The sequence below is a fragment of the Acinonyx jubatus genome, chromosome D3 (genome assembly GCF_027475565.1).
Source record: "Acinonyx jubatus isolate Ajub_Pintada_27869175 chromosome D3, VMU_Ajub_asm_v1.0, whole genome shotgun sequence".
Classification (NCBI taxonomy): domain Eukaryota; kingdom Metazoa; phylum Chordata; class Mammalia; order Carnivora; family Felidae; genus Acinonyx; species Acinonyx jubatus.
The window spans coordinates 34,154,134-34,170,576 of record NC_069392.1 but is presented as its reverse complement, the minus strand read 5'-3'; the positions used below and the strand labels follow the sequence as shown (position 1 = coordinate 34,170,576).

Sequence of the window (16,443 nt, the reverse complement as noted above, 5' to 3'; positions counted from 1 at the left end):
TGCTTTCAAAATGGTGCAGCGCAAGGGTGCCTGGGTGGCTCAGTCAGTTAAGCCTCAGACTCTTGGTGTTGGCTTAGGTCATTATCTCACAGTTTGTAGGTTCGAGCCCCCCTTCAGGCTCTATGCTGACAGCTTGGAGCCTGGAGTCTGCTTGGGATTCTGTTTTTCCCTCTCTCTCTCTTTCTCTCTTCTTTCTTTCTCTCTCTTTCTCTCTCTCTCTGCCTCTCCCCCCCACTTGCTCACACTTGCAAGCTCTCTTTCTCTCAAAATAAACATTAAAAAAAATTTTTTTAATGCCATCTTTAAAAAAAACGAAACACCTCAAAATGGTGCAACCCACAGCAGGTGGTGGGGGGCAGGTTATGTGCATTAAAATGCAAATATGACAAATTAAAAATTGTTGAATATAGGTGGTAAGAATATGGGTATTCATGTATAGTTTTCAAATTTTCATAATAAATAGTTGGGGGACATAAAATCATTAGATGAGTTAAAGATTCCTTCTGGCTTTGAAGTTTTGAACATTTGTTGAACCCTAAGCAATTTGAAAGCAGTGTTTTATTTTTATAAAAGTTTAATCATTGAACAAATATTAAAGAACTTCGATGTGGCTGGGCACTAGAGATGCAGTACTGAATCATGATTTCTCCAGCACAGTGTCATAAAACATTTTCCTAAGTAATTAAACAGTTTTCCGGGGGGTGGTGGGGGGTGGTGGGAATGGGAGTATAGTTTAGGCATTTCTCTTTAATCTTTCCCATTCTGTTTTGAGCGTCTTTTGGTTAAACCTAGGGTATAGCTAGGCACATGGGCATATGTGTCTATGTGTTTTAATTGTATTCGTTATTTTATTATTTAAAATTTACACAGATTTCAGTAGTAGGAAATAATTTTAATATGACTTTTATTTATTTATTTTTTCAGGAGGATCTGACACCTAAGGATATTGAAGAAATTATTGATGAGCTCAAAGCTGGCAAAATTCCAAAACCTGGGCCAAGGTATGCTTTTATTTCTATAAAATAAATTTTAATGGCTTAACCTAATGTAAACTTCATTTTAAAATTTTATTCCATGTGTTCATAGGAGTTGTCAGGTGCTTTGGATAGTATCAAAACCAACTTGTCATCTAAAACAAGTTTTGTTTTTTTTTACCCCCCTCTAAAACTCTATCAGATAATCCTCTGGTATCTATTTGAATATTTAGAGAGAAGGAAAATTTACTAACAAATAGAAATCTATTCCATTGTATCAGAAAACAAACTTTTCTTTTCCTTCAAGTTAATTTCTTGCATATATAGTATAATGAAAGAGACTGCAGTGATAGTAATAACCAAAATATAGTTATTCTTTAAATTGACCAAAGCTGGCTAGTTCTTTTTTTATTAGTATTTTTATAATAAAGCTCTCTGCTCAGATACATAAAACAGGTGCTCATTGTGAGTCATTGAGTAACCAGAACAATTAAACTGGTTCAACAGTACCTGATTTTGGAGTACCATTACCAGGTCTGCCCTAGCCAAAATCAATAAAAGATTCAGGTCTATAAGTGGTTTGGAACTACTTTTTTATATTTTTAGTAAATGATCGCTAGAAAGGAAATATTAAACTGATGGTAAGACAATATTTTGACATAAGTTAAATTTTTGTGCTAAGATTGTTATTTTCATTTTTCTTAAAAATTTTTTTAATGTTTATTCATTTTTGAGAGAAAGAGAGTGTGAGAGTCAGGGAGGGGCAGAGAGAGAGGGAGACATAGGATCTGAAGCAGGCTCCAGGCTCTGAGCTGTCAGCATAGAGCCCAACGCGGGGCTTGCACCCACAAACTGCGAGATCATGACCTGAGATGAGGTCGGATGCCACCCACGCACTCTGTTATTTTCATTTTTCTTTAAGTACTGAAAATAACTTCTAAACCTGCTCTCAATTATTAATTACTAATTAAGATGGGGTGCCAGGTGGCTCAATTGATTAAGCATTTGACTTCGGTTCAGGTCATGGTTTCACAGTCTGTGAGTTCGAGCCCTGCGTTGGGGCTCTGTGCAGACAGCTCAAGAGACGAGCCTGCTCCACATCCTGTGTCCCCCGCCCCTCCTCCACTTGCACTCTGTTTCTCTCTCTATCAAAAATAAATAAAAAATTTTAAAAAATAGAAAAAAATTACTAATTAAGAGAAGTTGTTTTTTGGTATGGGTTAGCTAAAATTAATTTTAAATCCAGGGCGCCTGGGTGGCTCAGTCAGTTAAGCATCCGACTTCAGCTCAGGTTATGATCTCGCAGTTTGTGAGTTCGAACCCCGCATCGATCGGGCTCTGTGCTGACAGCTTGGAGCCTGGAGCCTACTTCAGATTCTGTTTCTCCCTCTTTCTCTGGCCCTTCCCCTCTTGAGCTCTGTCTGTCTGTGTCTCTCTCTCTCTCAAAAATAAATAAACATTAAAAAAAATTTTAATAAAATTAATTTTAAGTCCAATTTGAATTCTTCATAGTTTTCTAAAGATATCTTAAAATTTGCAGAATTCTATGGGATGCAGATATTATGAGATGTAAAAATATATAGGTAGGCTACAATGCATATATAAAAAAGCATAGGTCATTGCTGACGGATAAGTCTAGAATGTAAAGTCATTTTTGTTGTTTTAAAAAAAATTTTTTTTAATGTTTTTATTTATTTTTGAGACAGAAAGAGACAGAGCATGAGTGGGGAGGGGCAGAGAGAGAGGGAGACACAGAATCCGAAGCAGGCTCCAGGTTCTGAGCTGTCAGCACAGAGCCTGACTTGGGGCCCAAACTCACGGACTGTGAGATCATGACCTGAGCTGAAGTTGGACGCTTAACTGACTGAGCCACCCAGGCGCCCCCATTTTTGTTGTTTTATACCAAAAGTAGTGGGCATTGGTGGATATATCTCAGCATTATTAAAAAGATAAGCATTAAACTTTCATTAAGTACCTTTTCTTTAAAAAGTACCTTTTTAAAAAAAAATGTTTATTTTTGAGAGAGAGAGCACAAGCGGGGGAGGGGCAGAGAGAAAGGGAGACAGAGGATCCAAAGCAGGTCCCAGGCTGACAGCAGAGAGCCTGATGTGGGGCTCAAACCCACAACTTGAGGTGAAGTCGGACACTAAAGCAGCTGAGCCATCCAGGAGCCCCTAAAAAGTACTTTTAAGCCATAAACAGTGTACAGAAAGGTCAAGTTTTCTAGAAGATAAATGAGTTTAAAATGATGAATTACAAATCGTGTTGGGATGGCTGAAAAACCAGATTTACCTTTTAAGTTGTAATGAGAACAAAGTAATTAATAGATGGCATTTTAAGTATAATGCATAAAGCAGATGTTTTTTATGAAGTGAAAGCCCTAAAGATATCTTAAGTGTAAATCGTGAATGGAAGGGCTAGATTGCTGCCTGTCTGGTGTTCTGAGGCATATTTACAGATAAAATGAGGGGAGAGATGAGATTAGTAGATTAAAGACAATTTGTGGGCTTTACCAGAGGTTGTAACAGCCTTTATAGCGTATTTTTTGTGCATTTTGTGAAGGGTGAGGGAAGGAGAAAGTTGGCAGGTATAACAGACCATTGAAACCTTTTCTCCCCCTTAAGTATGTCATAGGACTATAATTTACGGAACAACCAGGAAAATGGACCAGATTACTCTTGAAATTACTTTCTTATATAAAAATCCATAATTTCTTGAAGAGTTCAGACAGTGTGCATGATTAATTCTCTCATTTATTGTTCTCAAAAACCTCAGTTTTTATAATCTTCCTAATTGGTCCTTTGTGTTGGTAAAGAAGGTAGATGAGCTTAAACCATAAGAGGGGACTTAGTAAAGGGAAGAAAGTTTTCCAGAATAATTATTTCATTGGCAGTTAAAGAGCAGCAGGTATACCTGTGTTACTAGTTAACGTAAAAAATTTACAAAGCCACATACTGTTTTTTATTAAAGTTTGATCTCATTTTGCCACTTACCCTACATTAGTTTTAGGTTCTGTCAGTTCACAGTGACGTTTTGTTTTTATGTTTATTTATTTATTTTGAGAGAGAGGCACGAGTGGGGAAAGGGCAGAGGGAGAGGGAGAGAGAGAATCCCAAGCTGGTTCTGTGCACTGTCAGCAGAGAGAACAACATGGGGCCCGATCTCATGAACTGTGAGATTATGACCTGAGCCTAAATCAAGAATTGAACACTTAACTGACTGAGCCACTCACACGATCCAATAGTGACTGTTTTTTTATCTCATTTTCACAGTGAACTTGTAATGCAAATAATACTTAATTTCTGACTTTGTAGGCACTCTTCATTACAATATACTACTTAGTTACTTGCACTGTGGAATGTAATATCTTAAAAGATCATAACATTATTAACGTGGAATCATTGTCCTGTCCCCTGAACAAAAAATAATTTCCTGTGGCTGTAAAAAGACCCTTGTAAGATTGATGACAGAATTTAAAGGGCAAAGCAAGGAGTAAAAAGATATAAATTGAACAGTTCTTTAGCTAAAATATATGGCAGGAACAAGGTAAATTGACAAAGCTAGGGAATAGGAAGGGTGAAGTAGGAGGAGGTGCTGAGCTGGGCTCTAGCAATGGAGGTCAGACAGGGGCAGAGTTGAGTGATTACTTGGGAAAGTATGTGTGGGGGTGAAAAAAAGACAGGTTCTTCTACCTCTGTGCTGCATTAAGGACCTGTTCTTGTTTTCTTTGTGGCTGTGGTAGCCACCCTAGTCTGGAACCTGTTTTTGATAGAGCTTTTAAAAACATGAATAGAAATATACTTTGTTTTCACTGCCCCTAAAGGATACCCTCCTAAATCTTCAGATTCCCATTTCCTTCCAATTCCTCTGTTGACTTCCAAACATATGTATAAATTTGTTTTCCCTTCTGTTCACTATGGTAGATCTCAATTTAAAATAAAATTCAGTTTAAATAAAATTCAAATATAAAAAGAATAAAATGTCCTCTGGGTTTGTTATGTTGCAGTTCTTAGCTCTGATCCTTGGGCAGATGCTGATCTCCTCTAAGCCTTGGTTCCTATATCTGTAAAATAAGGCCAGTATCATTTGACTCATGGCATTGTTCTAAAGATTAAATGAGCTAATAATATATGTATGCTCTTCAATAAATGGGAACTACTAGTAACGTGTTACTTTTATATCTTTCATATTTATGGTGAGTTTTGGATATGTCCATTTTCATACTTAAGTTTAGAAAATCTTGCAGCAGTTGAAATGTTTGAATTAAATAATCCATGCTAATTCTTGGGTGAAAAAGTTACCTAACTGGGCTTTGTAAGGTAACAGTTATTTTCTTAAGTTAAGATTTATAAATGGTAGTTATTAATAGTCAACTTAATGTTACTTTTCTTTTCAGGAGTGGACGCTTCTCTTGTGAGCCAGCTGGAGGTCTTACCTCTTTGACTGAACCACCCAAAGGACCTGGCTTTGGTGTGCAAGCAGGACTTTAATTTATATTCAACTGTAAATATGTTCCAGGAGGAATAAAACATGAATCTTCTATCTACATAAACTTTTTATATTATTTGTTCATTTCATGGTGTATACCTAGCAACTAGCTGCTATGAGTGTCATGTTAATAGTACCATTTTAAAGTCTTTTGCTATCTATGGCTAACTCTGAAGACAGTATCTCATAATCTAGTTAACAGTCATTCCAGTATTTCCATTTTCAAATGCCAGGTCACTTTTATCAATAATATTCGGTTATTGTGAATTTCACATATATTTTGCTTTTCCATCTTTAGCTATAGCCAAGTTTTAAAATGGTTGTTCTACAGAAAACATTTTTATATTTACAGCATACAGTTTTTACTGTATTTCCAACTGGTAAGTGACACCTCAAGCAGACTGTAGGTGTAAGGAGGATAAAGTAGTTGTCTCTAGAAGTACTGTTTATCATTTTTATAAAAGGAAGGTAGAAAATACTTTGATATTATTGTATACTGCACATACAGTCTGAGTTGGAAAGAGCAGTCAATAAACAAAATAGACTCTGGTTGAATGCATATTTCAACGTAGAACAAAGGATAAAACCTTTTGTGTATTATTATATCCAGTTCAAGAAACTAGCTATTGTACATTAGTTGCAAGTTGAAAAAAAATGTTTATAGCTTGTTTCAGAATTTCTCAAAGTCATTGTTTGGCTGCTCTTATGACAGATTAATCAGTCACTAATAGTAATTATGATGCTTAAAAATATCATTATTTTCAAGAAGATCTTTAAAAATTTGTTTTTATTTTTACCTGAGAGGGTAAACAATAACAGTAGTTACACAAATGGCATAGAAAGGTAACACAATGAAAATACCTCTCTTCTATCCTCTTGATTTTCTACTGACTTTTGTAAAAATGCCTTCTATGTTGACATTTTTTGTTTTGTTTTGTTTTTACTTGGAAAAAAGTTAGGAGTGGGGAAGCTTCAGATACTGGGTGAAAAAACAAAGACATATTAAGGATATGCACTGATTATCAATTTTTATATAATATTTTAGAACTAGAAAATTAACTTTCAGTCATTATAATTACATAATATTATACCATTATCAAAACATATTCTGTAGTTCTTACATCATCAGTTACATTGTATTGTATCAGTATATATTAGGATTTTGAGTCTTGCGTAATCTTTTTGCCTATTTCTCTTAAAAATTGTATCAATTTCAATATAAGAATACCGGTTTAAATGATAGTTTCCTGATTAGCTTTTAAAAACACCTGCCTGGGGCGCCTGGGTGGTGCAGTCGGTTAAGCGTCCGACTTCAGCCAGGTCACGATCTCGCGGTCTGTGAGTTCGAGCCCCGTGTCAGGCTCTGGGCTGATGGCTCAGAGCCTGGAGCCTGTTTCCGATTCTGTGTCTCTCTCTCTCTCTCTGCCCCTCCCCCGTTCATGCTCTGTCTCTCTCTGTCCCAAAAATAAATAAAAGTTGAAAAAAAAAATTAAAAAAAAAAAAAAACACCTGCCAGGTAAAATTTTATTACAGTAATCCAACATGGTTTCAAAATGTATATGAACACACTGATTAAAATTTCCTTGCCAGTTTTCAGAGATGACTGCTGTATCCTGGTCTATTTCTCAAACCTGTAGGGAGAGTTAGGCATCATTTGTGTGTTTACTATCACTTGCTCCCTCATTTCCTCTTCTCAGTTCCTAGCTCTGCTTTTTTTTAAAAAGGGTATTTGAGGAGGAAATCTTACTATTGTTTAATAATAAAAATAAATCAATGTATCATTCTCCCTAATGACAAAGGATCTAGTACCAGTTTTTTTGTAGCAACTACTGAAAGTTGGTAGTGAAAGCTACTGATTGCTCAGAATTACTTGCTGTAACTGGATGGGGTCACTGCTCCAGAAAATCCTACAGCACATAATAACAGTTATGTAAGAGTTTTCACTGCAAAGGTATTACATATAGACTAAGTCATATGATAAGCTATGATCTGAGATTATACTTTTATTACATTCATCTTCCTAAAATACGGCAGGAGTTTTTGAATGATCTGATATATCTGGATGTAATGTAGCAAAACATAAAGATAGTTGATTCTAAAGTTGTGAAGAACTAAGTACATTGGTGGGAAGGTAAATTTTGCAGAATGGCTTCTGACACAGATACCAAATACAGTTGACTCTTGAACAGTGCGAGGGAGTGGAAGGAAGTTGGAGCACCAACCCACCTCTCTCCAAATTGAAAATCCTCATGTAACTTTTGACTCCCCCAAAACTTAATAGCCTGTTGAGTGGTAACATAGTTGATTTTTTCTATGTTATATGTATTATATATACTGTATTATAATAAAGTTACAGAAAAGGTTAAAAATAAAATACATTTTAATACGGAACTTCTCAAAAAAAGTTCTATATGAGTAGACCCATGCAGTTCAAACCCATGTTGTTCGAGAGTCAACTGTGGAGAGCCTGGGTGGCTCAGTGGGTTAAGCATCTGACTCTTGGTTCATGATCTCACGATTTGGTTTGGTGGGTTGGGCCCCCCAGTAGGCTCCGTGTTGACAGTCCCTCTGCCCCTTCCCCACGCGTGGTGTGTCTCTCTCTCTCTCTCTCTGTCAAATAAACTTAAAAAAAAAAAAAAGTCAATTGTATGCACACTTTAAGTGCCTGCTTAACTTTGGCTAAGACTGAGGTTTAATGCTTGCAGTCCTTGACTGTTTGGTCCTATTCTGAAAATAGGTATTTTACCCATTTGCTGAAGATGGATTCCAGGACTTGAGCCAACAAAAGACAGGGATATACAATTAAAAGTCTTAATTAGCAGCTTACTAACCTACTAGCTTGTAGATATGGTTTTCTTCAGACTTTTCTTGAGACCATTATCCGTAATATCTATGATTATGTCTTGATTTACATTTCTAGTTTCACACTGAAAAGGAAAATTAAGTTATAGCTAATATGTCATTTACCACGTATAAATAGGGGCTTCATTAAGAAATGTTTTTGCAGCTGAATTCTACGATGAGCTCTTCTACAGGTAGTGTCTCATCGAGTGTAGCCAATGCCTTATGAATCTTTCATATATTCAGTGATTTTAATAAGGTGGTACGTGTAGTTGCCACAAATTATGGTTAATTTGAGCAAATTAAAGATTAGCTATGTTTCAATTCTGAAGTGAGGCACTATAGAAACTGCTATAGAAATAGCAATTGCCATTACCATCAATACTAATGGACTTTGACAGTAAAATGAGAACTCAATGACTTGAAGAGATGGCAGAGTTGGTGAAATTTTTAGTGGATCTCTGTATTTCATGCCGTAAATAACGCATATTAAAGGTAACAGTATTCCACCTACAGCCATAAAGTGCTCTTTTACTATTCATATTGAACCTAATGTTTTATAGGTGGGAGAAATCAGGAACCTAGGAAGGGAAAAGTGCAAGTTTATGCTTTATATAATTTGTTGAGATTTAATGTTGTGTCAAGTCTAAAGTGTCAAAACTGTGATTAGTGACATAAACCTGTAACTCCATTAAGTCACAAATACGTGCTGTAGTTGTAAATGACAGCTTACTATGGCAAGGCCAATATTAACAATGAGGAAGGTGGTTTCCGTCCAATGCGTAAACCCCCTTTAGTGGTTAAAGGCATTCCTAAACTGTCGCAGATTAGCCTCGATGTAAATAAAAAGCGTCCAGAAGTTTAGTCAATAAAATGGTTTCCCTCTGATTATGTAACCCCCTTGGTGGTTAAACAGAGGCATGTACGAACCGTCGCAGACTAACCTCGATGTAAATAAAAAGCATCCGAAGTAAGTTCCCGCTGCTGGTAAGCCAAGACCGTAAATTTTCCTCACGCACTCTACTCCAGTATCTGACTAGTTCCCCCTCAAATACTATCTCAGATATGGAGAAAGGTACTTGTTTCTCTAAAATGGTTACTCGAAAGTGTGAATGGGAGAGAGTATATCCTGGGGTTCGCCATATCCCCGCTGCAGGTGCACATTAAGGTGCTTTCAAAACTGGCACTGGGGCCCCAGCTGGCGCAGGTGAGGGCGGGCGCGTCGCTGCCCGGCCGAACTCCGGCTAGCGTCCCCGTCCCGCGGGCTCCGACGCAGGTGCTGCCCAGCCGGCGCGCAAGCGCACTGCGGCGTGGACGTGGGCGCCCAGCCGCGCCCCGCGTCTCCGAACACGTTGGGGCTGGCCGTTCGCAGCTAGGAGTTTAGGGGGCTGACTCCCCGCCTCTGCCTTTAGACCTATCTTCCTGGGTTCGACCTCACAAACTCTCCCACCCGATCTGCAAAAATAACAGAGTATGTGAATACTCCATGTCCAGCCTCTTCGCCGCCGCCGCCATTTCCAGAAGTTTCCAGTCACATCCACTGCCATGGTCGCCACAAAAAGCGACCGCAGAACCCGTCGTCCTGGCAGCGTCAGCGGAGCCTATTCTGCTTTCTAGCTCACCCCCAGATTTTCCCCTCTCTTTTCGGGCCGGTGACGGCGGAGGAAGACGGTATCACCTGGGTGAGGTGGCAGGAGGTACGAGCACGTAGAGGAGTTCCGGCCTACACCCCCGCCGCCTCCCACTTGGTACCTTCCGACTGCCCCCGCCCCGCGGCTCGGGAAGCTTCTCCGTAGAACTGAAAGAGCGGCGGGGTAGCGGGGAGGGGCTGGCGGAAGGGGCGGGCGGGCGCCGGGGGCGGGGCGGTCACGCCGCCCGTCCCGTGCCCGTGGAGTCACGTGCCTACGTCGCAGCCAATCGCCGGGCGGCGCTGTCCTGGGAGCGAGGAGGCTGTGGTGAGAGACGGACGGAGACCGGAGATGTTTTCAAGCCCGGCCTCCGCGGCGTTCGTGGCGGTTGCAGCGGCGACGAAGACAACGACAGCGACGGCAACACCGAGGCACTCGTTCAGGGGGTAAACCCTCCTGCGCCGTTAGTGCCTTGGGTCCGTGAGGGTGAGGGGGGCGTGGCGACAGGCGAGGAGGAAGGAGGGGCGCGGTTTCGAGCCCCGTACCCGGCGCCTGGGAGGAGACCCCTCAGTTCTGCGCTGCTCCCGTCTCCCCTCATCAGAGCAAGGTAGGGGACGCGCCCTGCCCACCCTGTCTCGTGCCGCCAGGCCAGGCCCAGCCCAAGGCGCCGCCGGCCTGACAGTGACAGGCCGTTAGTGGCCCCGGCGCGGGTCCGCTCCGCCCGCCGCCGCCCCTCCAGGAGTCCTGAGAAGCTGCGGCGCGGCCGGGAGCCGCCAGCAGGGCGGTGGTGCGGGGGGATTCGGCGGGGCACCCCCCCCGCCGCCGCCGCTCCCGGGGCTGGGCTGCCGCCGCCTCCCGGAACATGGCGGGGCCGGGAGGAGCGTGTGCGTGCGAGTGTGCGAGTGTGCGCGGCCCGAGAGGGCGCCGCCGGCGTGCTGCGGCCGGACCCGGCGGGGCGGGGCTGGGCGGGGGTGGGGGCGCGCCCGGCCCGTCGCGCGCGCCCGCCGGCCCGCCGTGAGCCAGGGTGCGGGCGCGTCCGCGGGAGACCGCTGCGGCCCCTCCTGGAGAGAGCATCGGAGGTACCGGGGTCAGGGGGAGAGGCAGATGAAAGGGAGAAGGGAAACTGCCGCTTTGATAGTCTCAAGGGAAAGGAGAGCGGCACGCTGCAGTTCTGTCTTAAATGCCAGTGTACTCTGTCCTTGCCGCATTGGGCAATGGGTTCTCTTCATCGTTCTGCAAGTGCCCATTCGAATGGTGTTCGTAGACCCTTGGAGCACGTCAGATTCTTAGATCTCATTTTGAGGGGTAATATGGTGTGACGCATCCTCAAGGATCCCAAAGCGTTGAATAAACGGTTGTACAAAGAGGTTACCGAAGCCCAGCTGACAGCTGTTTTAATAATAACAGTAAGAAACAGTTTGAGATGGGAAGTTAACACTATTGCACCAGTTGAAACCGTAGGAAACATTTTAAGCTGTGTACTCTTTGACATTGTAATTTCCACCGGACACCCGCGGGTGAAATGGGTTGCAGATTCAGTGATGTGTAAAGCCTTGGAATTATCTGTAATCCCGAAGTTGAAATGAACCTGTGTTCTTAGTCATGTGCTCCTTTTTAATTTTAAAATTTGTTTACGTAAATTATGAAGGAAGGTGAACTGGTAAAATAGCTATTCTAAAATAAATTGACTTCATTAAAAACATACGCTCAAGTAGGCTGTTCAAAATCTCGGGCACTGATCTGTTTCAGTTTCTTCAATCATTGTACAAAGGCTTTCCTGGAGATTAGCTCAGAACTGGCAGAACATATGCTCTATTGGTGCCAAGTGGCTTAAAAACAAAATGAGATAGTGTTGACTGTATAAGATCAAGTCGTTATATTTGAGCTAAACGCAAAAAATAAAGATTCATGTCTCTCCAGGAGATGATAGGCAAGAGGAAAAGGTTTTACTTCTTAAAGATCTTTTATAGTTAACACAAGTACCAATTAAATGTTTTTTAAAGGAAGGTATGCAGCCACCTTGACTAAAGTCAAGCTATTCAGGGATGTGTTCTATTTTAGGGGCATGCAAGGTGTTAAAGGGAACTAAAATCTGAGTATTAAGGGGTATTCATGGAAGGTAAAGAGTTAAAAAAAAAGAAACAGGGTACCTTTAATGTTTTTTGTCTCTGTGATTTCCATAGTTGTTTAGTATGGTTTAATGAGCAAGCAGAGCTGGGAAAGTGAAAATCTTGGGGTGTGTATTCCATGAGGAGTATTTGAGATAGAATAGAGAGAACTAAAATATTCTGATGAGGAAAGAACTTAGGTAGGTGAAAAAATATGTTCAGTCTCTGGTTTTAGTTCTTGAATATCAAGGGAAGGGGAAAACAGTTGAATTTTGTTTGGAGACAAGTGCCTACTCAGTGGAATGAATTTAAAAGGAAGATGTTTTTATCAAGGTGTTTATATATGTGTGTGTGTGTATATATATAATCCTATAGAAGTTTTTGGAAAGTGTGATATTCTTTTGAGGTAGATTGTAGAAAATGGTAGTCAGTGGGCTATTTGAAAAACACTTTGTTGGAAAAGAGGTTTTTATTCTAAGGAATAAGAAGAATAATAGTAAAAATGTTCAATTTGTTGGTATTGACTGGTAGTTAAATTTTTTCATTCTCCTGTTTTAAGAGCATTATTTCAGTCTAAAAAGAGAATGATTTATGAGATTGCTTCCATCATAGTCCATAAGAGGTTTAGACTGTTTTCTGTATATAAACTTGATACTGAAGCAACATTTATCAGAAAGGCATGAAGAATTTGTTTCATAATTGCAATAGTTTGTTTAAGAGCTGTTCACACACTACTTTGTTACTTGGAGTTTCTAAAATTAACATCAAAATGTATTTGTAAAATGTATTGTGTAAAGGGTAGAGTCATGGTGATTTGTCCTTAGAACTGGAAGGGACTTCAGATTTTCTCATTTTACGGATGAGAAAATAAAGTCCTACTAAAGTGAACTAACTTACATAAGTCAGTACAACCTAGTTCAAAAAGTCTGTGGTTTGGGCCTAGAGATTCCTTTCTGTGAAAATGCTAATTTGCTCCTTTAAGAAGTAGTTTTTTGGAGTACTGGAAAGAATATTGAAATATAAGCAAGAAAGCCTCAGTTAAAATTTTTGATTTAAAAGTAAAAATTCTTGATTTATTACTTCCTAACTGTGGTTTTTGACAAATTGCATTAACTTTCAGGACCTTCTTAATCTACAAAAAGTCATTTTCCTACATAATTTACAGGGATGGAATAAATGTGATTACATATGAAAAGCACATGGTATATTGTAAACTTTTATACATATAAAAAGTGGTGATATTTTAAAATATCTGTGTAACAAGGTGTCTAGATCCCTAGGTTTTTGCTTAGCCTTAGCTTTATTGTTTCCAGCACCTGCTGTTTTACAGATTATAACTCCCTGTAGATACATTTTCTGATCCCCACTTAGATCTAATCTTAGTAAAGCTTCTTATGAACATTTTAAATATTGCAGTTGTTAGAGCCTGACTTCCTCTGGAGAATATGAAGTTTCTCCATATAGCATTTGAAAATATTCTCATTTACACTCATGCATGCATAATCTGTTTCTTTAACAGTGGCTTTTTAAAAGTAATAGTGAAAGTGTCTTAGTTGCAATGTTAATTTGTCTGTTGCTAGTTTCCACATATGGCAATAACAGGAGATAATTTCCTTTGTAAACTCAGCTTTGAATGGTTGGTGTTAAGGTTATCTTGTAGATCTAAATATGTAGAAATGTTAATGTTAAATATGTAAAAGTGAGTTTTTGTTTGTTGGCTTTTGCTGTTATGTTTAAAGATCTTGCTTCTAGTGCTTTGAATTGATAATACTGGAAACCAATATAGTAATATTGTTTATTGTAGTATTACATATTTTACCTGTAATCGTGAGTTTGAAGATTATGATAAATACTTCTTAAGCACTTAGAATGTTCAAAGTTCTAAGTGAAATATTTAAGATAATTTTCAAAATAATCTTGTTAAACAGATACTACTATTATTCTAACATATGGCCAGGATAATAAGGCTTTGAACTATTATGCGATGTGTATATATTCATAGACCTGAAAAAAGTGACAGACCGTATTGTTCCCATTCTTAATCATTTGTTTGTGCTCTGCCTCTAATTAAGAGTATTTAACTGATTTTGAAAAGTTTTGAGGCAGAGTTTCTTTAATTTCAGATTTTGTGAAAATATCTGGAGGCCAGCTATTCTACCTTCTACTGTGTTGGTCAAAAAAAACCAAAAAGAAAGTAAATACCTTATGAGATTCTTGGAAGGTAGGCAGAAAGCCTTTTTGTGAGATGCTGAGGTAACTGTTGGGTTTTTTTTTTTTATGTTGTCAGAAGCAAATTAATCTCCCCAGCTACAGAAGGACTACAGTTTTTAACGTTACAAGAGGTGATTTTAACAAACTCCACCTTGATATTGATGCCATTTTTCTAAAGAAACATTTTAATCATAGTTACTATAGGAAAAAGATCACCAACCAAACTCATTTAGAACTTTTGTAAAGGAATAGATCCAGCAATAGAAAATTTGTGCAGGTTAGAAAATAGCACCCAATAGGTTTTCCAATTAGTGACCGCCTCCAAAATTCTAAGAAGTTCAGACTCTTAAGTTCTTAGAAAATTAAGGTAAACACAGAAATGCTTCCAAATTCAGATAAGTAGAAGAGATAAATTATGGAGCTGCAAGTTAGAGAGTGGAAGTAATTTCTTTTTCTTTGGCATTTAAAAAATTGTCTCTTTGGCCGTTGACTTTATGTTTGCTATTGCACTAAAATTGTTTCAAATATGTAATAGTCTACTCTTCTGGTTTTCGGTTTGTATTTGGGCCATAATTGGGGGAAATACCAGAAATATTAGTGATATCATATTTTCCCCATTTTTAAAGCTTTATTTTTATTTTTAAGTAATATCTGAACCCAGTGTGGGGCTGGAACTTAGAACCCCGAGATCAAGAGTCGCATGCTGTACCAACTGAGCCAGCCAGACTCCCTCAATATCATATTTTTAAACTACTTTGTTGCTTGAAAGAGATGTGTGAGAGAATCTTGTAGCTTCTCAGATTTCAGATTGTTCTTCTCCTACATGGGAGTTTTGTCTGCCTCCTGAATTCTAATGGAGAACAGAAACCACGTATGTGTGGTTCTCTCTCCCTAGAAGTATCTATTTTGACTCAGGATACAGTAGTACGTAAGAATTACGATGCTTTGTAGTTCATGAAATACTTTTTATGTGAGATCCTTTGAATTTCACAACTACTCTGAGATCAGCAAAACATTAGGTAAGCTGATGATGTGTTGAACCATGGATAGGATCCAGGTTAAAATTCCCTGGCAAAATGCTAGACTTTTGAAATTCACTCACTAAAGAGAAGCATTAGTACATCTAAAGGAAGAGAGGAGAAACACACCTACCGTACTTTTTATTTTCTTTTCCACCAAAGGCACATCGTATACAGCTTTCTTTCTGTTTTGTTATAACTCTTCTGAAACTTAAGCAGGGTAGAAGTAAATACTAAAACATTCTTTATACCACTTTACTAACTTGTGGTGATAGTTAATGATGTTGAAGACAAATGAGAAAATTAAAATTTTACAAAATGTTTCCTACCTTAATTTGAACAAAAGTATTACAATTAGGAAGAAAGCCTTGTTACATTCTCTTGTTCTAAATGCTAAATTGTTCTAAATACTAAGTCTTGCAACCTCTGAGTTAAAGTCCTTTTTTATCAGAGTTTGAGTATTTGAAAGTTATTTGGTGATGAAGGAGAAGAACTTTTATTGAGCTTCTGTACTTGCACTGTTAGATACTTGCATATGTTATTTTAATCAATGATGAGAGGAGATACTATCTACTTATGAAAATACTTCAAAAAGTTGTCATTAGAGTATCTCTAACTTTAGATATTTAGATATCTTGAGTACTAGACTCAAGAACTAACTTGAAATTTATAAGTGCTGTATAAATGTAAGTTTGTTACTTAGAGAAGAATTTTCTTATGATCAACCTAATTCATAGATTTATAATGAGGCGGATCATCCTGTGGTGGTTATTCAACCTTCAGAAGTTAACCCTGGCTTCCAGATTTCATTAAAACATCCCAAGAATAATGATGAGTGTTCTCTTTAAGCTGAATTTGAACAGAACAAAAAATACCTTTTTACTGAGTTTCTGTTTGTCCTCTTATCATTGAAAGTAAACAGGAATGTTTGACAGCAGATTGGCTTACTCATTCTTCCTTTCTTTTGTCCTTTTTCCTCCTTCGTGGCTCCTCCTCCCCCTTCATACACTGATGTTCCCCTGCTTTTGCAAACACCCAGTGAAGAAAACATTACCTATCTATTGTTGGTTGACAATTTAAATTTGTGTTAGTTGATTTAAGTATACCACTTCAATTTCAAGGCTTTTGTCTTTATGGTATGAATACTGATTTTAGCTACAGGAATTTGGATCAT

The 16,443-nt window shown here is 38.9% G+C and overlaps 2 protein-coding genes across 4 annotated transcripts in view; both read left to right on the top strand.

The window, feature by feature from the left end:
* The window catches only part of NDUFV2 (NADH:ubiquinone oxidoreductase core subunit V2), a 30,861-nt gene extending 25,335 nt beyond the window's left edge, over window positions 1-5,526 (top strand). The window contains exons 7-8 of the mRNA XM_015061607.3: window positions 925-1,001; window positions 5,371-5,526. Of these exons, the coding sequence (XP_014917093.1) occupies window positions 925-1,001; window positions 5,371-5,464 (171 nt within the window). The 3' untranslated portion in view covers window positions 5,465-5,526. The remainder of the gene's footprint in view (window positions 1-924; window positions 1,002-5,370) is intronic.
* Window positions 5,527-10,397: 4,871 nt separating this feature from the next.
* The window catches only part of ANKRD12 (ankyrin repeat domain 12), a 125,493-nt gene continuing 119,447 nt past the window's right edge, over window positions 10,398-16,443 (top strand). For 2 of the 3 annotated variants that reach the window (XM_027068492.2, XM_027068491.2), the window contains exon 1: window positions 10,398-10,538. The gene's annotated coding sequence lies outside the window, so the exon portion shown is untranslated. Of the gene's footprint in view, window positions 10,539-10,728; window positions 11,011-16,443 lie in introns of those variants that run through there. The other variant, XM_015061608.3, reaches the window with a different exon arrangement.